This window comes from Aplysia californica, unplaced genomic scaffold (assembly GCF_000002075.1).
Source record: "Aplysia californica isolate F4 #8 unplaced genomic scaffold, AplCal3.0 scaffold00225, whole genome shotgun sequence".
Lineage (NCBI taxonomy): Eukaryota > Metazoa > Mollusca > Gastropoda > Aplysiida > Aplysiidae > Aplysia > Aplysia californica.
Window position 1 is genome coordinate 949,337 of NW_004797495.1, and position 23,115 is coordinate 972,451.

Sequence of the window (23,115 nt, forward strand, 5' to 3'; positions counted from 1 at the left end):
ATGGACACAGAGTCTGGTCCTATAGTTTTAGTATAATGCCGATGCTTTCAGCATGGGGCAAAGCAAAACTGACTGTAGATCCACAGTAATGACTTTTGTCGTGTCCTTATTTGGACCATTTCCTCTTCTGCTGCCATCTCTTGCTGTGCCCTTTCTTTCTTTTGCCCATGAGACAGATATGTTTTCATCGGCATTGCCTTCATCAGAGATCATACTGATCCTTGCGCGGTTTCAAAAGAGAAAGATTCATTTTCTGTAATTCATCGTCAAAAATTGGACGAGAAAGAGCCTCCATCTTCTTTTCTTTACATTTTGTTTCATAGAGACGAAATATGAAAATTGCACTTTTGGTCACGGATTCTAAACGCGCGTAACAGAATTTCACCTTGATTTGAAACTCTAAACGCAGAAGTCCCAGCCCAGCACCTTCGTTTGAAACAATAATTTTGTTTCATTTTTGGTTCAAGTAACAGCATACAGGTGAGTTATACCATTTCTTCCCTCATATTAAGATGTGTATGTAAGATACTTTTCGAAATTATTATGTGTTTATTTAGATAAATCTTTGTTTTGTGTGATACATTGTGACATCAGCGTCTTGAGCTTACAAAGTCGCCCATAATTATGTAAGCTTCATGGTGACTTGCAAGGAGATTGTCAAGACTTACGTGTTTAGTTTTCATGTGAAAGATTAAACCCATTGACACCGTTTAGATCTCAATAATATAGATTAATTATTATGTATTGTTAGTCACAGGTTTAGATCTCATCAATGTTGATTAATTGTTGAGTTTTAATTTGTCATAGATGTATCTCAGCAATGTGGATTGATCGTTATTATATTTCAACCTGCTATAAGATAGGTGTTTCCCAAAGTCAAACGCCATTGAAAGAGGGGATTATTTTTTTAAACATTCAAATTTACTTTTACTTTAGAAGAGGCATACTTTATTATACATTTAATAACTTATATTATTATTTATATTTCCGTCAAGAACCACTTTTCACAAACTGTTACAGCTGTCTAAAAAGGTAGCAGCAAAGCCTCCATGACCACCGTCCAGGGGACATACCCAGCACCTCTCTAAGGGAAATGCCCGTCCTCACTCCTCAGAGGGACATGCCCACGAGTCTTCTCTGTATGAACCACTGGACAATTTTTGGGATATATCATTGACTCATTTGTAGACATGTCAGTGTATAGCAGTGATTTAGTGTATTTTGATCACAATGAGGCTATGGGGAAGAAGGTAGTCACTAAAAGTGCTGCTGACCAGCGTGACGATAGATCTAGTCATTTTCAGAATGTTCTTGATTTGAGTATGTCTATACACGATAATGGAAAAACAGATGTGAATGTAAATGATGGTGGAGAAATGGTTTTTGGTGTGAAAATATGTGATGCTAGAGATAAGGCTCACGGTGTGAAGGTGTGTGATGGTAGATATGGGTCTCTTTTTGTGAATGCTGATTGCAGCAGAGAAAATGTTCTTAATTATAATGCGAATGCATATGACGGTGGAGATGAAGTTTTTTTTATTCCAATATGTATGATGGTAGAATTGAAGCTTTTGAGTTATTGAATGTCACTGATCCTAAAGGTGAAACTGTTGATTCCAACATGTATGATGAAGATTTGGACTTGAATGTCACTGACCAGAGAGGCGAACATGTTGATTCCAATATATGTGTTGATAGAGGTGAGGCTCTCGTTGATCGATCATGTAGTGATGGAAACGACAGCGATAATGTGAGAATAATCAATGGAAAGAAGTGAAAGCTTGGAAGAGAAAACTGGGAGAGATTTGTGAACTCAAGAAACGTGAAGCAGGGCATTCTTATGAAGGAAGTCGATACAGGGTTTGAGAACGTTGAAAAGGATAGAAGAACTTCGAGGAAAGATGCTCTTGCAAGGTCAAGTGTAATCAGTGTTCGAATATCACAGAAGAAAAGAGGTAAGAAATATTTTATTTCTTATTGTCGCTGCCCTGGCCAGAGAATGGTGTATTTTTGCCTAGACATGTATGCAAGGTGCCAGCCAAACAGAAAAAGCAGCGTCTGCAGCATCCTGTTGGACTACGTCCCTGCAGTATTTTCTGAAAACCAGTAGAGGCAGATTCAGGGTCTGCTGTCAGACGTTTTGGTCTACAATAAGACTCAGGGAATGGTACGGTATGTGAGACACCATCGCGGAGGACCAAGTGATGGCTTATCAACAGGGAATGAGTCTTCTCGGAGACCAGCATCTGACTCTGATGTGCGATTACATCTGCGAGCCTTCCTTGAAAGTCTGCCTAAAACGGAGTCTCACTATTGCCGAAAGAAAAGCTCCAAGCTATATTTAGAGGCAGTTTTCCATTGCAGGACCGATCTATTTCGTCTCTATGACACAAAATGTAAAGAAAAGAAGATGGAGGCTCTTTCTCGTCCAATTTTTGACGATGAATTACAGAAAATGAATATTTCTCTTTTCAAACCGCGCAAAGATCAGTACGATCTCTGATGAAGGCAATGTCGAAGAAGATTTATCTGTCTCATGGGCAAAAGAAAGAAAGGGCACAGCAAGAGATGGCAGCAGAAGAGGAAATGGTCCAAAATAAGGACACAACAAAGGTCATTACTGTGGATCTACAGTCAGTTTTGCTTTTGTGGATTACCTGGAAAGTGATCTGTCTTTTGATAGGTACATCATCTATTCCGATGGATGTACTTTCCAGAACAGAAACAAAACATTAGCCACTGCTCTTTCCAGGTTCTCTGAGATGCATGACAAGGAAGTAGAGCAGAAAATACTTGAGAGGGGCCACACGATGATGGAGGTGGATAACGTCCACCGCGTTATCGAAAGACGAATCAAGAATAAGAAGATTTTCCTTCCTATCGACTATGTTCGATTAATTGAAGAAGCCCGAAGAAAGCCATATCCGCACTCTGTGAAGTATTTAACTCACACGTTCTTCTCAAACTTTGATTCTGTGAACACCCTCAGTTGCATCCGTCCATGAAAGAAAGCTGGGGATGCTACAGTTACTGACATCAGGGCTCTGAAATACCTGCTTGATAGAAAAATACTCTATAACCTTGGATTCGGGGACGAATGGTCAGAGTTTCCAGAGAAAAGAAATCAGTCTACAACACTGATTGCCACTCCCAAGAAGCTGTTTTATGCCAGCAGGAGCATCTCAAATGTCAAATTCAAACATTTGCAAGCACCAAAATCAGTAATATCATCGGAATGTTGGGCATTTTATGACAAGTTGAAACAAGACTGAATCGGGAATGTCCTCAACAACACACTTTATCAAAGCAATCAATTTTGTATACAATTATTATATAAATTTTCTTCTTGTTATCTTGAGGGTGCTTGCGCAGCCCATAAGGCTTAAACGGTGGAACGCTATCTCTCCCTGTCTAAGGCCAATCTCTTGATCTGTCCCCATGACCATCCCTTGGACTTTATCTCCTGTTCAATGCTCCTTCGCCGGGTCTCCGGCGGGCGGCCCCCTTTTTTTTTTGTTCCTCTGGCTACCCTGGGAGTGACATTTGGGTCCATTCTAAGGACATGTCCAATCCAGCACCACCTTTTCCTTCTCAAAGCTACGAATACTGGTTAGATAATTGTTTTTTCAGGCAGTTCTTTGTTTTATATAGTTCTGGATCATGAACTTGAATAAGTCTTCTTAGGGATTTTTTCTTTCGGGGGAGGTTGAATGATACAATATGGAATCATTTTAAATTTCTACTCGGTGATATTGAATTGATGTGTTTTTGATTATGTAAAATGCTCTGTTATATTACATCATGTGTTACAGTTACAGCATTACTATAATACAGTTGAAAATGTTCTTGAAAGAATTAACTGGCTCCTTTTCGTAATTTGTTGGGTGATTGGAAGGCTGCTCCTTTGCTACTTCTCACACAAGCTACACTTTGTCATTCTAAGGGTTTTCTTCTGTAGTCTTTCGTCATAATCCTCTTACTAATAATAGACCTACAGTCGATTGGTGTTGTAAGTGTGAAAGGACTGGGAAATAAGAATGATATCAACCAGACGTATAGTTAATATACCAATTAATTCGATCAATCAATATTACTTGCAAAGTTAAATGCACCTATAATCTATGAAACCAATCTGCCTTATTTCTTCAAAGTCCTTTGCATAGTTTTTCTAATAAATAAACTGAAAGATTCGTGCTGTAAACAAGTAAGCCAATGATTCACAAGCCACATGTTAAAATAATGAAAGCTCTACACGGGTATGGCTAACCACGGCTACCTGCCGCAGACTTACGCGAGTAGAGCTTACAAACTTTCTTCTCCAATTTATTACACAAGTCAACGGGTTCGATTTACGCGTTTAAATGTTTGAAATTTAGAGTCTCTAAACACGTAAGTCTGTTTTATGATTAATGTTCAAAAACAAAAGAATTTTCACATTGAAAGTTGTATACATAGAAGTATTCTTTACGATATGTAGAAAGAGCAGTACATTTGCATTCTGTTTTTACTATTTATTACGTTTTTTGTCTCTCCTGTAAAATTTGCCTCAACGGACTTACGCGTTTAGAAACTTACAGGGAAGATATATATATATATATATATATATATATATATATATATATATATATATATATATATATATATATATATATATATCGAAAGTCGTTATTGAGAGGCTGCACTGTATGTGTTTTAGTGTGAGGGGGCCTGGCCTGTTCTCCTCTTTATTACAAGAAAAATAAATTGTCCTTTTAAACAGAAATTTAACTCAATGTTGAATATAGGTGGGTGACTGGAATGTGCTCTGGTGAGGCCTGCTCTTTCTTTCTTATCAGACACCTATCGTCCTTATATCTCTTCTCCTTTTCTTCGTACATGATGTATGTTACTCACCAATAACACCTCTAACACTCGCACCTGCATAAGGTCATATGAGTGCCAAGGGGTGGGTGTCAACAGAGAAGTCTAAATGGGGAATCAGGAGTCTAGCCTCAACAGCACAAAGTCTGCTTCAACTATCATCAAGGCACCCCGGAAAGAGCAGTTCACAAGAGAATGACAAACATACAAAAAATGGAGAGGAAAAATGACGAAGGTAAGGATGAGGAAAGAAAAAGCAGCAGTTTCCCCTACATGTATGTTGTTCCGGCACAGTATGAGCATGACACTGATAAATCAGCCCATTTACAATTCTGCTCCGCATAAGTAAAATAAGAACATGTTAATATCCCCCCTTCGGAAATGGCCTAAAGACAACTTCAGTCAGTAGCATTGCCTTGGTGGGGGAAGGGGGGGGGGCGATTAAAGTTGAATACTTTCACACATCACGATGATGTATTTATTAATCAAAGTCTGTCCAGAACCAAAATAACAAATGTTTGGAATACACTTTTTGGAAAACAAACCAACAGTTGTGCATGGAACATCAAACAGCATCAATCCACTTTCACGTCATCACAGAAACATTCCCTGGGAATCATCAGGGTACATAACAAGGAAATAAATATCACAACCAAGTAATGGCATCAAAAGAGAAGACACTTTATCCAATGTTCGAACAGAGGATTTATGAATTTAAATAAAACAGTAGCCCTACTAATTTTGATAGCAAATATAGCTACATCTCATTGATATACAATGATGTGTGTGTTCGAGTGGATGTGTTGATGCGTGTTTTACATATACATACATATATATTTAATACATATATATATATAATATTAATTATACACACACATACATTGTATGTATATACTTTTCCCTCCTTCCAACTAGGACATTTGTCCCACTACACGGACCAAAGAAGTAGTTAGAAAGAAAGGAGAAGGTGAAAGGGAGTTGGATATTGGTTGGTTGTATGAACTGAAAACCCAACTCCTTTGTAGACGCACACAGGTCATTTCGAAGTATGGCACTTACCCAGCAATACATTGTATGGTTTTGAACACATTAAAGGGTTCGACCTTTTGCTGTTTTACTGTGGGGCAATTGTTCTCTCCGCCCCTAATCTGTAGGACACGAAAATGTTCACAGTACATACATGTATTACAGTGTAGTCCGCTTAAACCAAACACAGTTTATCCTAAAGCAGCGGTAAATGGAAAGAAAATAAAATCATCATTTATTTTCTCTTTGTTTGAACAATATCTCTAAACTGAAAACCCAGCTAAATCAAAGAAAATCTGACGGTTCCGTAAATTGCAGTTTAAGCAGCTCCACTGTATAATACACTGGAATGCATTTGATTTTGAGTACATGTACTCCGTAATACCTCATCATCATCCTTACAGTCATCATTAATACGCCACAGATACAATTAAGGCCAAAAACAGAGAATAGCAATAACATACAACAGGTACAACAAAGGTTTTGCACTATTGAGCCCATCCGTAGTATAACTTTTCGAACACTACTGAAAGTAAAGTTTAGTACCAATATAAGTATAAATAAACAAAGTGAATCGTGGTGGTACAGCAAAAACCAATAAGCGCTGATAAAAAGAAAGACATACGAACAATAGAACTTGATTATCGCAAATTTGGCAAAATCACCTGAATGATGTTTTTTTTAGCTCAGAGAAAGTAATGTCATGAAAGGTTTTTAGAACCGTCAGTACAAACAGGAGGCACAAACAAGTAAAACAGTAAATGTACAGAGAAATACACTGATATCTTGTTTTCACTTTTCTGAGACAGAAACAAAACAGTTATGTAACAGGCTTCATAAAACTAATAAATTTCTGTACATCAAGATTTAAGAAAAAAATGTAATCACTTTACATCCCCCTCACCACATTAAAGATCATAGAAGGTGGGCAACTTCGACCTTGTCTCTCAAATGCAACATCCAAGCAGAAAAACTGATGTACCAGGTAGTCAATAAACTCATGTCTTTAGAAAGCACAATAAAGAGCATTAGCATTTTATTTACACTTAGAATAACCACAATCATGCAACATCTGAAAAAGACCAAAAAAAATCTTTCAAGCACACATTGTAAACAAGAAAATCACAAGAATAACAATCAAATCACTTTGTGGCAAAAGTCTTCAGAAAAAAATAAGGCTACAAACAGAAAAATCAACTTCTCAAAGTCAGCAGGCGGAGAAAGGTTTTCAACTTCAAGTAAAGATAAGCAAATGAACAAGTCAATACAAGATGTGTTAAGCTTGACAATTGCGGAAACAAACAAGAGACATATCTGGTTTTCTTCTGTTAGAAAATTCCTCCATGTGCAGACCTGAGGTGAGCATAGCAAAGTGTTTCCGTTGGAAAGCGTTTCAGACACAACCAGCAAAAGATAACCCTGCAACACGAGCAGTGCATTTTGTTGCAGCCGTAAATCTTTTCAACCGGGCCCCTACATCCAGGGCAGATTTTGCGTTTCTCAGGGTTTTCTTTTGTCCAACGTTCCAGTTCTTTCTCCGCATTACTCAAGCTCTTTGCCATCTCACAAGTAAGTCCTGCATGGGAAGCCTTGTTGCAAGAAGAACAGACGCTGGCGTAACACGACGGACAGGTGAACACACAACCTTGTGGCTCATGCGTCACTTCATACACAACAGGGCAGTTTGGAGTGGAGCAAAACTTGTATTTGTCAGGCTGTTGCTCTACATAAGCATTCAGAGCCATCTGAGCAAGTTTGTCTCCTGCTATCCATTTCTTTTTGAGGAAAAAATCAATGTCTTTCCAAACCAGCAGTTGGCCACATCCCTCGTGAGCACAGGACATAGGGAACTGCTTGTCCTGCACCGACACACTGACCTGAAGCTTGATGCACACCGTGCAATACCCATGTCCACATCCCTCCAGGCGATACAGATCAGAGCTGGTCTCCACTGGACACATGCACACCACACAGTCGGGCAACTCCGTATCAGACTGTGCATTTGAGCGCTCAGCAAGATCTTTGGAAAGTTCTTCAATGCTCATAGTACAGTTTCTCAAAGCTTCATCTTTCCCTACAAGGGAGATTTTCTGAAGTTTAAAGTCAATTTTAACACTGTTTAGTTGGAACTCATTCTGAAGTCCGTCCAGTGTATGTCCGTATTTGAGCAGCAGTGCTTTCATTAAACCTGGAGGGCGAGTTTTGGCTTTCAGGTTAATGCATTCTTCTCTCCCATCAGCCAGTCTGCTCAGATATGTGTTTAGGTCCATTTTCGCCTTGCTCATTTTTTCGTCCTGACCATATAAGTGCAGCTGTTTTTCTCTTTGATTAACAACAATGAGCACATCAGCTGATTCCTCCACTTTGTGAACTTCCTGGAGTCCCTGCCGTGAGAGGAGACATTCACGTAGTGCTGACCTCCCACACTCAATAACATCTCCCTCTAGCTCAGTCTGAAAGACTTCTCTGGCCAGAGCAATGCACTCGGCCTTCGGTGAAGAAATGTCTAACCGGAAATCTCCTTGCTTTAGAGGCACAATTGTCACTTCAGTCTCTTTATTTCTTGTCAAGCCTTGAATGTGGTCATCAAATCGGAGCTTGCTGGCTTCCATAATCTTGCGTGGAATATGGATACTTGTCTTCAGTTTGGGGCTAATTTCTACTGGTCGACCATCCATACTGAGGATGCCTTGTAGACGCTGACATGCGCGGAAGCCAGACACTGGGTTGTTGAAATATACAAAGCCAATTTGTTTGATGTCTTTATCTCTTGGATGTTTCAAGTCAACAGTGCATGTGTCCCAGCGAGACTGGAGGTGCATGTCAAACTCACTGAGCACTGCAGTTTCTAGCATACTCATTTCTTCTTCCGTTGGAGCAACTATATTTTCCCGAACAACAAAAACACGAATTTCATGCTCCAGACTTTTATGAATCTCACCTCTCTGTCTCAGTAGCTCCAAAATTTTGTCTTTGATAATATCTTCTGAAGTGTTCCCTGTATTGAAGACAACCAAATCCTCACCTTTGTTACTCTCTTTGATTGTACATGTTCTCAAATTCAGTAGTATTGGTTGAAAAAGAAGACACCTTTTCACATCGGGCTGGCATTTGATGAATGCTGTGCCTCTTCCTTTCACAGGTCGTCTGCACCAAGAAAGACGAGCCTGAAACTGGGGCGCCTTCTGCTGCCTTTGCCCATCAGTTTTCAACAACACTGCAGTGTGCACTTCATGATCCTTGGTTTCATTCGCAGCTTTCTCTGCTTCTGAACAGGTAGCAAATCGAATCAGACCCCAAGGATCTTCACATTTGAAACGGAAACAATCCTTTATTTCACCATATACAGAGAATTTGTCCCTTACATCTTCCACAGTGCTTGTGTCAGGAGCATTTTTTATCAAGACTTTAGTGCTTTGTCCGGGCATAAGAACTAATTTCACCTCAGCACCTTGTCCAAGCATCACTCTGCACCCACCTTGCTCGTTCTTAGATGATTTATTTACAGAAAATTCCTGCTCTCGACTTTGCAGTTCCTGAAGAGTCATCTCCTTGTAGCTGTTGAACATTCTGATGACATTTTGGTTGCGAGGGCTAGATGAAAAAACATCTACAGTTCCGAGATCACGGTGTGCTTCTACAACTACAGTTTCCATCCCAACCTTCACAAAGCAGTCCTCCAGAACCATCAGATTTTGAAAGCGTGGCCCGACCAGAGCCCTGAAGACAATTTTTCCAGCTTCCTCTCTGTGAACAAGGCGTGATTGCTTTCCTTTGACCTCAGCAATATCAATCGCCAACTGTTTTTCATTCACAGCTTCCTGAACCCATGCCTCATCGATGACAGTGATGCCTTTGATAAAGTCTCGAGACGACTTGACAAACTGTGAGTATACAATCCATTCTGGATATGCATTTTGACTCATTAAAGAAGACGAAGGATGAAAATGCACTTGGCGCTGAATCCCGGTGGCATAGTAACCAGCCCGTTGATGACCCAGAAAATGGCCAACCATTGACAGGTTTGCTGTGAAGACCATCTTCCTCAAGCGGTCTACAGCTGTCTCTGAGTCTGAGAAGTTTTCTTCCATGTGAATCCTGTGCTCTTTACGCAAAACATCGGCAACATCTCTGACACATTGCCTTGTGTAGTTCATCACCTTGTTGTCGACGCTGTGCTCCTTACACCATGCTGACTGCTGTTTCTTTGGAGCAGAGGACCATTCTTTGTAAACGTTGAACCAGGTGAAAGGATCTCCAAACTGGGAAGCAAACTGATTTTTATTCCTTGCTGAATTCTGCTCCTCCACGTCAGTGAGTCCCCTGTAAAATATGTCTGAGCCATTGCTGAGTAACGCGGCAATTACAACAGCATCGTACAGTAAATGGTCCTTGTGTCCAAGGAACACCAATAGTCCTTGCCCAGGATCAAAGGGTAATCTAGAGATAAACCGACCAGTTTCAGTAATGCTATCATCCAGCAAAGCACCAATTTCTCTCAGAGTGCTGACAGCAGTGTCAAGAGCTTCTCTGCTTGGTGGCTCCACAAAGTCATAGCTTCTGGCATTAACACCCAGTTCTGCCAGTTTTAAAACAGCCTGTCCTAAATGAACACGAAGAATCTCTGGTTCAGAGCTGGTTGCCAAGGTAAGAAAGCTTTTCTCAGTGTACAGGCGGTAACAGGTGCCACTGGCAGTGCGACCAGCTCTTCCTTTTCTCTGATTGGCTGAGCTCTGGCTAATAATGTGAGTTCCCAAAAGGCTGATGTTTTTCTTGGGGTCATACTTCATCTCTTTGGCTACGCCTGGGTCAATGACAAATTTGATTCCATCAATCGTCACTGAGGTCTCTGCACAGTTTGTTGCAAAGACAATCTTCCTCACCCCGACATCAAGCTGTTTGAAAACTTCCTGTTGCTCTTCTGCGGGAAGCTGACCATGAAGAGGTAAACATTGATACTTCTCAGGATCTTTCAGTCTCTTTTTAGTTTCTTCACAGCAACGCATTATTTCAACAGCTGACGTCAGAAATACAAGGATGTCTCCTGGTACCTTACTCTTATGGATACTCACAACTTTGGACACTGCCTTTTCTTCTATGTTGTCAAAATCTTGGGTTTCATCTGCACTCTCGTAAACCACGTTGACAGGAAAAGTCCTCCCGGAGACTTGAAGCAAAGTTGGCTTGTTTGGAAAGTAGTTGATGAAAATCTCTGGATTGATAGTAGCAGAAGTAATGATAACTTTCAACTCAGGCCGCCGTTCTGAACAGGATTTGATCATGCCCAGCAAAATGTCTGTGTAAATACTTCGTTCATGAGCCTCGTCAACTATGATGCAAGAGTAGGCGCGCAGATCAGGGTCTTTCAGGAACTCATTGAGCAACGAATGATCTGTGGTAAAGACAATCTTTGTCATAGGCCCAATACATTTTTGAGCACCTGTTATGTACCCAACCAGATTCCCAACTGTGCTCGTAAGTTCAAAAGCAACCCTTTCAGCGAGAGTGCGGGCAGTTATCTTCCTTGGCTGTGTGCAAACAATCATACCTTCTGCATTAATGTCCGACTCATATATATATTGAGCCATCTGTGTACTTTTTCCTGAGCCAGTCTCCCCGAGCACGACAGAGACTTTGTTGGCAGAGATCACATCCAGAATGTCATTCTTGCGAGCATACATAGGCAGGGCATTTGACAGCCTCTTACACTCAATGCTAATAGAACGAAGCAGCTTAGTCCACTGATCTTCACAAAACATTGTTGATGTACTGAGATCTTCTAACAGGCTAATCATCTTAGTACATTGTTCCTGGAATGTGTCTTTCTGGTGCACTGCTTCTTCCAGTTTGTCTTTCAAAACCAAAATTTCACTTTCACTTCTGCATGAAAGATGCTTGCCAGATTTTCGTTCCAAGTTAACTATGGAGTCTTCAAACTTCTTGATTTTCTCGTCATGCTGTGTAAGATGAGAAAAAATCAAAGCTGATTCTCTCTGAATATCCCGCTTCATACTGTTTCTCTGAGCATCACTTATAGCTTTCTTTATCTTATTGCCATTAAAAATTTTCACTTCTTTGCAGCCATTCAGTAGGTTCCTTAACCTCTCAGCAGCAGCTTTACTGGGCATTTTCAATTCACAATAAGTTTGAAACTTGCGAATATTAATGCTGTTCGGTACAATTTCAAAAGAATACTTCTTCTTTTCAATTTTTTCAAGGAGATATTGTCGGACAGCGTCAGTATCCTTGAAGCTTTTCTCAATACGAATACTCAGAGTGGTCGGTACAGGAGATGGCACAGGTTTAGCTGGAGGTCCACTTTTGTTCTGTGAAGAAGTATCAGTATTGACATCCCCTTTTGCATTCACTTTACTTGTCCCTCGGCTTCTTCGTTTCTTATTCTTACAATTTACAGTCTTTGCGCTCTGTGAGGCGTCCGAATAATCACTCTCTTCATTTACAAAGTCAGTGTTCTTGACGCTACCTTCTTTGTAAGTACGTGAAATATAATATGTGACTTCAGTGTTCACTTTATCTTTCATTGTTTTGCATAACTCTGCAAATACAGACCCTCCAGATAGATTTTCTCTGTGGTAAAGTATAACAGAACATGCTGTGCGTTCTCTTGTAGACACGATACTGTCTTCCACAAATTCCAGTTCCAAGTTTTCCCTTTTTGAAAAGTTTTCTAAGATAACATTCTTGACACTTTCTGCATCTGTAAAAGAGTCTTTGACTCGCAAACTAGCTTCTGTCTTCATCCTCTGAGAGCTGTTTGGCTCACTATCTTTCACTTTCGATGTTCTCCGACATCCCTCAAGATTCTGCCTCTGCCTCACAGTGGAAAGGTCCACACAACTCTGACTCTGACCACCAACAAAACCATCGTCCTTGCACTTTTTATCATTGGACTTTCCTCTCCATTTTCCTCTCTTCTGTGTAATACATTCCTTGTCTCTGGCGGAAGCTTTGGAGAGGTTTTGGGCTGTAGCAGGTGGAGCCAAAGACGAGCGAGACCGACCGACTTTCTGAGAAATGTAGGCAGAACGGGGTGGAGCCTCATCATGGCGTACAGCATATTCTGCAGATTTTGTACTTTTTGAATAACTTCTGCAGTAGGGTTGACTATTCCGTCTCTCTTGACATCGGAAATTTCCGTCAGATGATCCCTGTCCTCGTCCCCTTGGGTCAATGCCATCCCTACCTTGTCCTGTTCCCTTTGCAAAACTTCTACTTCCACCCCATCCTTCTTCCTGGTAGGGGCCAGCCTTGACAAATGGTCCCAATCCTATTTCCTTCCAATGGTCTCTAGCCCAGCTTTGTTCTCCAGTTGGTTCCATCTCATCAAACGAACCCCATTCTCTTCTTCTTTGTCCCCTTGACAATCTTCCAAAGTCATCAGGCCCTACATCTAGACAAAAACCAGCCTGATCAAATCTTCCTCCTCTCCCTCTTCCTCCTCCTCCCCTTCCTCCTCCTCTCCATACTCCTCTTGGGTGATTTACACTCTGGTCTTCTCCTAGTTCTTCATAAAGACCAGCAGCACCGTATGATGGCCCTCCTCGTCCACCTCTGTGACTTGCATTCTGACCTCTTCCCCTTCCACGAAAGGCATTTCTGTAAAACACCCTGGGGTCTTTGTTATTCTTTTCCATTACCACTTTCTTTCTGGAAGTCTCATAAGTCTCTGGAGCATAATTTGGCACTACTCCAAAATCAGTCTCATACTCTCAGAAACAAACAGTGTGCATCGGTCTTTTGTCATAAAATGTTTACTGTGTAATGTAGACATAACATTCGCTAATAACACATGATCTATTTTCCTTTGATTTCATAACACAGCGCTGCCTCCTTGGTGCCTTTGGTCCATTTATTTTTGTCAGAAGATGGCCAGAGATAACCTGAAAATAAACAGAAGTACGATAAAACAGTGCATTAAAACCTTTGATGTAAGCCTTCCTTGTTAATAAAACTCTTGAGCTTACAAAGCTAGGAAGATCCAAGAGGTAAAAAAATGTCTGTGCCCCCGTGGAAAAAAAGCAATCAGCAGGAATCGTATGAAATGACTTTAAAGCTCAAGAATGTTGGAAAAGCGAGCCACTGAGATTTGGGGAAACATTATGACTCTCTTGTAAGATTTAAAAGAAAACGACAGAGCAAGTATTTTTGCTTTTTCGCTCATCTTCTTTTGCATTCTGTATTGGATATTTCCACAGTGTAGCCAAACTGATGTTCAGGTAAAGGAAGATGGAGGGGGGGTCCATTTGGAAAGAGACTATGTTACTCATATTTTAGAGGTTACGTAGGCCTTAAATTTCCTGAGGTTCTCTTTAAAGATTTCCGCTGATCAGAGGTCCTTCCATTTTAGATAAAGTATGATTCAGAATTTCCTTCAATATAGAGTAACCAGTTTGGGAAGGCTTGTTTTTCTCAACTCTCGAGTTAGTCTTTAATGATTAGAAAGTGCAATGTACCAACAGCCCCTCGACAGATTTCACATCCTCCTTCTTCAACTTCAGCATTCTTCTGCAAGTGCAGGCTTTTAATTTTAAAAATCTGATTTTAACAATTTGTGACATAATGTAACCCTCCTACTCTTCTCATATTACCCCCTGCCAAAGTGTCCGTAACAAACATAGTGTACAGGTGTGCAAGTCTTTCGTCCTGATCCACTAACTTGAAGATGAGGAGTTAGGTTCTACGCATCTGAATATCAGAAGAAAAAAAGTTTTAAAACTCTTGGAGAAAAACATCAATAGGGAACACCTTAAAACAGATATTTTTTAAATTATAAATTCGAAGTTGAGCTCAGCAGATTGCTTAGATTTGTTGGTATCATATCAAATGGTCTGAACTATCTGTACAATAATTCGAGATTAAAAATATGCCAGGAAGACACAATGCTGAATTCAAGGTACAAGTTCAAGAATGTCCTTTTATAAATCACAGCTGGCACTAAACTGTAGAGAAAGCAAAATTCTATATTATGTCTTTTCTAAGTTACAGTTTCAACACTTTCTTACAAAAATGTTACTCCACTTTTAGCCACGATTCGTTTCACTTTTTCAAATTTACACCCCTCACACTTTCATAACTTCCACCATAAATTCTGTAGGCCTATTAATGAAAAGTATGCATGTAACATTTTCATTCAATTTAAAAACAATATAAGCTCTCTTATTCACTTCATACCTGTATGCCCATATATCTCAACACCACTCACGGACAAATACAAAAATATTTATAATAATTATTATGATATTATAAAAAATTAATAGAACGATAGTAATATACAGATGTCAGAGACAGTATGGGGAAATTAAATTTCTAAACGGCAGAATGTGACAGCCTACTAAAGTACATGTATACAGTACTTGAAGTATAAAGCCTTGGCAAGGCTAATAAATTATGAACTCTCTGGTACTATAAATGAATGAATAAAATATGTATGTGTAATCTGTCCACTAGACTACAATTAAACACTCTGACTAGTTCCAGCCCTCATGCAAAGTTCAGCTAGTGAGCATGTTGTCTCCTCGTGTGTTATTTTGCATTAATGATGAATTCAAAACTTACAAGATCATGATGCATTGTGTGTTGATAACTATGTGTATCATTGTCACAGTCGGTGGCGGTTCGTGGTTTATAGAATTGACCGGCCGTCATTCACATCGACTCTTTCTCCCTCCCCCACCCCTTCCTTCACAACACACACACACACACACACACACACACACACACACACACACACACACACACAAACACACACACACACACACACTTACGCACACACATTCTCTTTCTCTCTCTCTCCTCTCTCTCTCTCTCTCTCTCTCTCTCTCGCTCTCTCTCTCTCTCCCTCTCTCTCTCTCTGTCTCTCTCTCTTTCTCTCTCTCTCTCTCTCTCTCTCTCTCTCTCTCTCCTAATTTTATACCCATACTTTCGCCTTCCCCACCCCCTCCCCCAGTCACACACATCAGTGTAAACCGTATAATATAATGTGAAAGAGCTAAAATATTGTAGTGTCAAGAAACAATATTAGGAATAATGTATAATGGAAGTTACTGAGATTAATAGAAACTGACTTGATCGGCACAGACTATGCTAGAAAACAAACTGAAAGTGTATGATGACAAAAAGTCAATTAATACTGTACCAGTGACGCTGTCCCATGCAGATCAAGTCTACAATCAGATACTAGAACAAAGCTGGACAAGGATAGCACACAACAGTTTCCAATCATTATACAATGTATAATCAAACGTTCTTCATTGCACTTCTCAGTTCTCAGAACAGAACACTGTGATGTAACAAAGTGGGGAAGTGTGTCAAATGCTAATACTAATTATAGAACTTGGTGTCTTGCTGGGGTGACGATGGAAAGGGGGAGGGAAGGGTCGGGGTAGGCCTTACTGTTTTCGGCCCAGACTCTGCCAGCCAAGTGCCTGCCTATCGCTCCTCCTTATAATTCTCTTTATATATTATATCTTCACTAGACGATTCCTCTTTTCGCTGGAAAGACTCATATGGGCCAGATAAGTTATTAGTGGGGAGAACGCGATGAATAAATACCAAACCGGAACTATAGGTGGCCAAAGATTCAATGAACAAAAGAGATTAGAGCCATGTTGACAATAAATGTTCTGATAATAGTTAGAGTAAGGCTGAATGATAAATACATGTATTGCTGATAAAATAATACATTTGTCTGTGCTGCTCAAGACAGTCTCATTCTTAATTTTGTAAGCAGCACAAAGGCCAATTTGGCAATTAAGGGATGCTATATTCGCTCTGACTGAGGGCAGTCGATGGATTTGTCCAGGGGACTGACGTCATCGCTGAGCGCGCGTGTTCGGTTTGTCCTCGTACGAAGTTCCGCGACGTGACGGCGTCGGCGTGACGAGAGACGATTTAAAGTTACGAGCAATAAACAAACGTGAAGGAATGAGGCAGTGTAACGCGACAAAACAGCAGTGAATCCCACTAGTCTGTTTGAGCGCCTTCAAATCGGCAAGGTGCTTCTTGAATGTTGAAACATGTTTGTTTGGATTTACTTAAAACTGAATGAAAATCATCATCAGCAGTAAATCTCTTGTCAGCAGTCCAGCTCACAAAAATTTGACCTGCTCCGCCGGTCTTGCCCAGTTAACAAACCGCCCCTGGTCGCAGTGGAAGCAGCAGCAAAGATCTAACAACTATTATACATACAGTACAACTGGATAGATCAAATTTATTGGGACCGGCCTCAGCAGTTCGACGTATCCGTAGTTCGAGGGATATCTTACAAAGATAAAGAAGGGAAAAAATGGGACCGCAGGCACATTTTGACGCATGCGTGATTTCGAGTCTTCTGTATTCGACCTATCCGTCGTTATTGTATCTCTCTTGTTGTGATATCTTTCACTTCAACCTCATTAGTGGTTTCCTTCAACAGTTAACAAGATCTCATATAAAGAAAGTTGGGAGATTTTTTTTTCAAAATTCTCTCTTTGGAATTTTGCTATTGGCTAGGACTTTGCAAACTCAAATGACCACTGCACTTAAATAAATGGTGCGATTTTTAACTTTTGTTGTTGTTATTATCAGGAGTACAAACTGGCGCTGCACCATAATAATAATAACAATAACAATTACTGCACCACAATACACACAATAGCAAACTGCACCACAATACACACAATAGCAAAGTGCACCACAATACACACAATAGCAAACTGCACCACAATACACACAATAGCAAACTGCACCACAATACATGTAATCATTACTTCTTATAATAAACCTACCTTAATTACTCATATTATGATTTTGGCCTAGAATGGAATAAGAACACATCTGATTTGAAAATTGTAATATTGTTCGGTTTGTGGGTACAAACAGATAGAGAGAGAGTGAAGAAACGCACGTCTGAAAAGGCTCTTTGTTTTATTCATTCTAGTACACTGTAACCGAAAAGTGACGACTGAGTAGAAGAAAGATACTGTCCAAATCCCGATACGTTACCTAGCATTTATAACAGAAAAGTTATGTAATGTACATTATTCCACATCTCCCCCCGAAGTTATTGTCCCAGTGCTTGATCATCTATTATAATAGATCTCTATAAGTTTCACTTGTTCACAACACTTAATTAATGAGTTCTTGAGACTTGGATTTGAATTTAAAGCACAGAGCTAGGTCATACTGTCACTGGGTCACAGGCACAGGTCTGGTCTCATTGGTACTCTGATTTCTCTGCCGTATCGGCTGACACGTGGTGTCTGCGCTGGGGCCGCCGGCGTTTGCGCTGACTCCCGGGCAGGGCTTGGGGTGTCAGGTTGCTGTGTCGAAGACGGTGTGTTGTCTCCGGGCTCTTGTGTTGTTGTGGGCTCTGGGGTAGCCACGAGATTACTTCTGTTGCCACGGACGGTTCTCCTTTTTTCAGTGGTCACTGTGTAGGAGCGCGGATTGGGGTGTCTGTTGTTAACGATGCCCGGTCGGCCTAGGTCTCGAATGTGGACAGAATCACCGGGGCAAAGTTCTGGAAGAAATTTGGCACCGTGTCTCTTGTAGTATTGCAAACGCATGATCTCTTTCCTCTTCTCCTCCCTTTGACGAAAAGAGGGTAGGTCAACAGAACTTGGATGTAAGTTGTCCTGCATAATGGGGACTTTGCTTTGGAGTTTCCTTCCCAAGAGGAGCTCACTTGGGGCATACCCGTTTTGTAAAGGAGTAGCCCGGTATAGCAGAAGGGCAGCGTACGAATCGTCGGCTTTCTTGAGGAGAAGCTTCACTGTTTGCACTGCTCTTTCTGCCTCACCATTGCTCTGGGGATATCTCGGAGAGCTGAGCTGGTGATGTGAATGAAACCAAACTCTTTTGCAAAAGCTTGGAAGCTGGCTCTAGAGAACTGAGGGCCACTGTCGGACACGACTGACTCTGGGATGCCGTGAGTGGCAAAGATGGACTTGAGTTTATTGATAACGAATACGCAGTTGAGCTTTTCGAGTAAGCGTAACTCTACCCAACGAGAGTAATAGTCGACCATGACGATGTAATTCTGACCTTTCAGGTCAAACAGATCCATGGCCAATCGAGACTAAGGTCGGTCTGGTAATGAGGAAGGGAGCAGAGTTTCCTTCTGGACAGGTCGACGTTTTGCACAGGTGTTGCACTTGTTCACCATGTCCTCGATCTGACTGGTGATGTTGGGCCACCAGACTGAAGTTTGAGCAAGAGCTAGGCACTTCGTGATCCCAAGATGGCTTTCGTGGAGTCGACTGAGAATGTCCATTCTCAAATCCCGTGGAATGACAAGCCGGTCTCAAATAAAAAGATATCATCCACAATGCTGATATGGTGACGATTAGTCTAGTACAGTTTCAGAAGTGGATTTTCAGGCATGTATCCTGGCCAGCCTCTAGTACAGTATTTCCGGACTTCCGACGTTTCTGGGTCGCTCTTCTGCTGTGAGACGATATTTTGAATTCTCTGTGGTGAAGCAGAGAGGCTGTCAATAGCCTGTTGTGCGAAGTCTGTCACTTCGTCAACGAAGAGTGCTTCAGCAGTTGATGGCAGATTTGTCGGAGCACGAGAAAGTGCGTCCGCAGTGATCTGATGCTTTCCTGAAACATGCATCACATTTGGGGAAAAGCGCATCAGCCTCAGACGGAATCGGTGGATCCTTTGTGGCATTTTGTGGAGTTCCTTGGTAGAGAGGAGAGGGACCAAGGGTTTGTGATCAGTCTCCAGTGTATACTGCTTGCCAAGGATGTATTCACTGAAACGTTCTGATGCCCATGTAGCTGCAAGGGCTTCCTTCTCGATGACTGCGTAGTTCTTTTCTGCATCTGTCAGAGCTCGTGAGATGTAGCTGACAGGTCTGCGAGAACCATCATCTTATATCTGTAGAAATAGTGCCCCGAGGCCAGACATGGAAGCATCTGCAGCAACGATAGTCTCCCGGTCAGGCGAGTAGTGTGCCAGTATTGGTGTTGTGGTGAGGCCATCTTTGGTGCATTGAAAAGATGCCTCTTGATGTTCTCCCCAGGTCCACAATGAGTCTTTTTTAGCAATGCTCGCAAAGGTTCAGTTGCAGTAGCTAAGTTAGGAGAGAATTTTGCCATCTGGTTCACCGTACCCAGAAAGCGTTGTAACTCAGGGACGTTCTTGGGTTGAGGGAACTTTTGAATGGCGTCCACTTTTGCTGGATCTACCTTGAGGCCTGTGTTGTTCCCTATGTGCCCGAGAAACTTGATTGACGGTTGTGAAAATTCACACTTGTCGTTTAGAGTGATCTTAGCTCTCTGGGGACGCTTCAGGACTAGTCTAACTCGCTTATTGTGAGTGTCCTGATCAGGTGCATGAATGAGAATGTTATCTATGTGACAAATGACACCTGGAAGGCCGTCCACAATGTTACACATTTTCCTTTGGAAGATTTCTGGGGCTGGGGATATGCCAAAGGAAAGACGGTTAAAGCAGAATCTCCCAAACGGTGTTATGAAGGTAGTGTACCTTCTGGAGTCTGGATCGAGAGGGATTTGCCAGAATCCGCTCGTCGCATCCAGCTTAGTGAATATTGTAGACCCTGCAAGCTTGGCAAGCTGTTCGTCTACGGTTGCCAAAGGATGAACTTCTCGTCTCACTGCCTTGTTTAGACTGGTGAGGTCCACGCATATTCTAACTGAGTCGTTTCTCTTTGGCACAACAACCATGCCGGAACACCATTCTGTGAGCTCAGTTACGGGTGAGATCACGCCTTCAGCCAACATTCGGTCAATTTCGGTCTTGACTTTTGGCAGTAGAGGGTGGGCTACTTTTCGTGCTGTGTACAAGCGCACAGGATCAGCGCTTTCTTGTAGCTTGATCGTGTAAGGGTCTTTCAGTTGTCGTAGTCCTTTGAAGACATCAGGGAACTCTCGTTTGAAATCAGAAGATGTCTCGTGGACTGCATTGAGTCTGGCAATGAGACCCAGCTTTACACATGCTGACCTGCTGAGTAGGGCATGTGGTTGGTCTTTTACAGCGAATATTGTCTCCTTCATGGCTTTTTCTTTAAACTTTAGATCAGCCTCAAAGGTGCCAAGAGTAGACAGAGGTGTGTCACCAGGGCCTTTTACAATTTTGCCGCAGCTATTGAGAGGTTGACTTGTGTCCACACTTCTGTCTCCGATGACAGAGATCGCAGCACCAGTATCAAGCTTGAATTTTGTTGGGACGGAATTCAACTTAATGATAGCAGACCACTCATCTGGGCTGTCGACTTCGTTCACAGTGATGTAACCTAAAAAGTCTGGGGCCTCAGCTACGTGGTAGGAGTTGACTGATACTTCCTGAACTTTAGGGTGACTACGGCAAAATGCTTTATAGTGGCCTCTCTTGCCACAGGAACCACATACTGCAGACTTGGCAGGGCAGGCGTCTCGTTTGTGGCTAGGGAGGCGACCACAGTATCCACAAGGTCTCTTGGAACCTGTGTGGAGTGTGTGGTTTGTGCGGAGGCCTTGAACTTGAAGCACTCGACGCACTACGCATGTTGTGTGGTTTTGTTGTGACTAGCTCAACTCGAGGTCGTACGAGTGTCTGGCTTTCATCACGTACTTCAGCTTGTCGGCTTATTTGTATAGCCTCACTGAGGGTGAGTATGAGCTTCAATTGGGGCTGCTTGGACAGGTCATCGTCCCTTACTCCGACAACTATTCTGTCTCTTATGAGCTCATCTTTGAGGACTCCAAAGCTGGAGTCATCTGCGAGCCTGTGCAAGCCTTGGATGAATATATCGACACTATCTCCCGGTAACTAAGTGTGTTTGTTGAATTTTGCATAAGCGAAAATGATATTTTTGCGTGCATCAAAGTGAGTGTCAAACGCCTCTATCACTTCTGTGTATGTAGCGGTGCTTTCCTTGATTGACAAAGTCGTGAGGATGTCGTCGGCTACCTTCCCCATAGTGTACAGTAGAGTACTGACCTGCTCTGGCTGTGACTTGTTCAGTAGACCCGTGAATGAACGAAACCTGCTGAAACGTTGTCTCCAACGAGGCCACGATTCTGCCTTCCCATCAAAGGACTTCGGCGGGGGTAGAGACACGCGGCGATAAACTGTTGTTTCACCGCCTGATGAACGTTAACATCCGTGTCTTGTTCAGCCATGATTTAAAAAGTTTAAAAATGACACTTAGATATATAATATACCGTTTTCAACCGCTGCCACCATGTAATATAGTTCGGTTTGTGGATACAAACAGATGAGATAGAGAGAGAAGGTGAAGAAACGCACGTCTGAAAAGGCTCTTTGTTTTATTCTTGTCTTCTAGTACACTATAACCCAAAAGTGACTACCGAGTAGAAGAAAGATACTGTCTAAATCCCGATACGTTACCTAACAGTTATAACAGAAGAGTTATGTAATGTACATTATTCCACAAAAACCATCTACATGTTCAGGAGCTCCGTTAAACTAATCACAATCTGAAAACTGAAGAAAATAAAATTCCTAATTGTTTTCATTCTATTTTAGCAACCATTTCTAAACTGAAAACATGGCTAAACCAAAGGAAATTTAGTGGTCTCGCAGATTTAGTTTTTAACTGACTCCACGTCACGTACGTGCGTATTTGTTTTCCATTTATGTTCAATGCAATAATCTATTGATGATACCTCACTTTGTTAAATCATTAATGAAATTTATGAAGCAGAAATCAAATATATGGCTTATATAAATAGTGAAAAAAACCTTTCCATTTTTAACATCTTAATTAATTTTGAACTCATTGATCAGGCACCTGCCGTTCCAAAGCAGAGCAACAGCCTATAACAAGTATAACAGAATTGAGTTTCCAGGTTTTACTGGTACCCCTTAGTCTAGCCCGTATCCACATATGCCAGAAACGAAATGGTAGCTTTCAAAATTGCAAAGCTACATAAATAGATCTTAGTAACTGAACTGGATCAATAATTAAGAGTTTTTCCACCCGTAGGCCTATTCGTATTTTACCTCATGCTCAGGTACTGTATAGAGCTTTTTTATATTCGTATTACATAATTTCTGACTTAAATTTGTTACCGTACCAAATTATTAGTTTATGACATATTTGATGGTCTATATTCAAAGTATATTATTATATTGCTAGCAATTAAGCCTAATCTCATTTATAATTTCTCTGCACTTGTCTATATATGTGGCCCGGGGGCTGGGGTATTTCCCCATATAATTTGAGGATTTGAAGCCTAATTCGGTTTGAAATTT

The 23,115-nt window shown here is 41.3% G+C and overlaps 1 protein-coding gene across 1 annotated transcript in view; it reads right to left on the reverse strand.

Moving 5' to 3' along the window:
* Positions 1-5,320: 5,320 nt before the first annotated feature.
* Positions 5,321-23,115, reverse strand: part of LOC101858186 (ATP-dependent RNA helicase DEAH12, chloroplastic) — a 19,384-nt gene continuing 1,589 nt past the window's right edge. Inside the window, exon 2 of the mRNA XM_005099789.3 lies at positions 5,321-13,787. Coding sequence (XP_005099846.1) covers positions 7,215-13,541 — 6,327 coding nt within the window. The 5' untranslated portion in view covers positions 13,542-13,787 and the 3' untranslated portion in view covers positions 5,321-7,214. The remainder of the gene's footprint in view (positions 13,788-23,115) is intronic.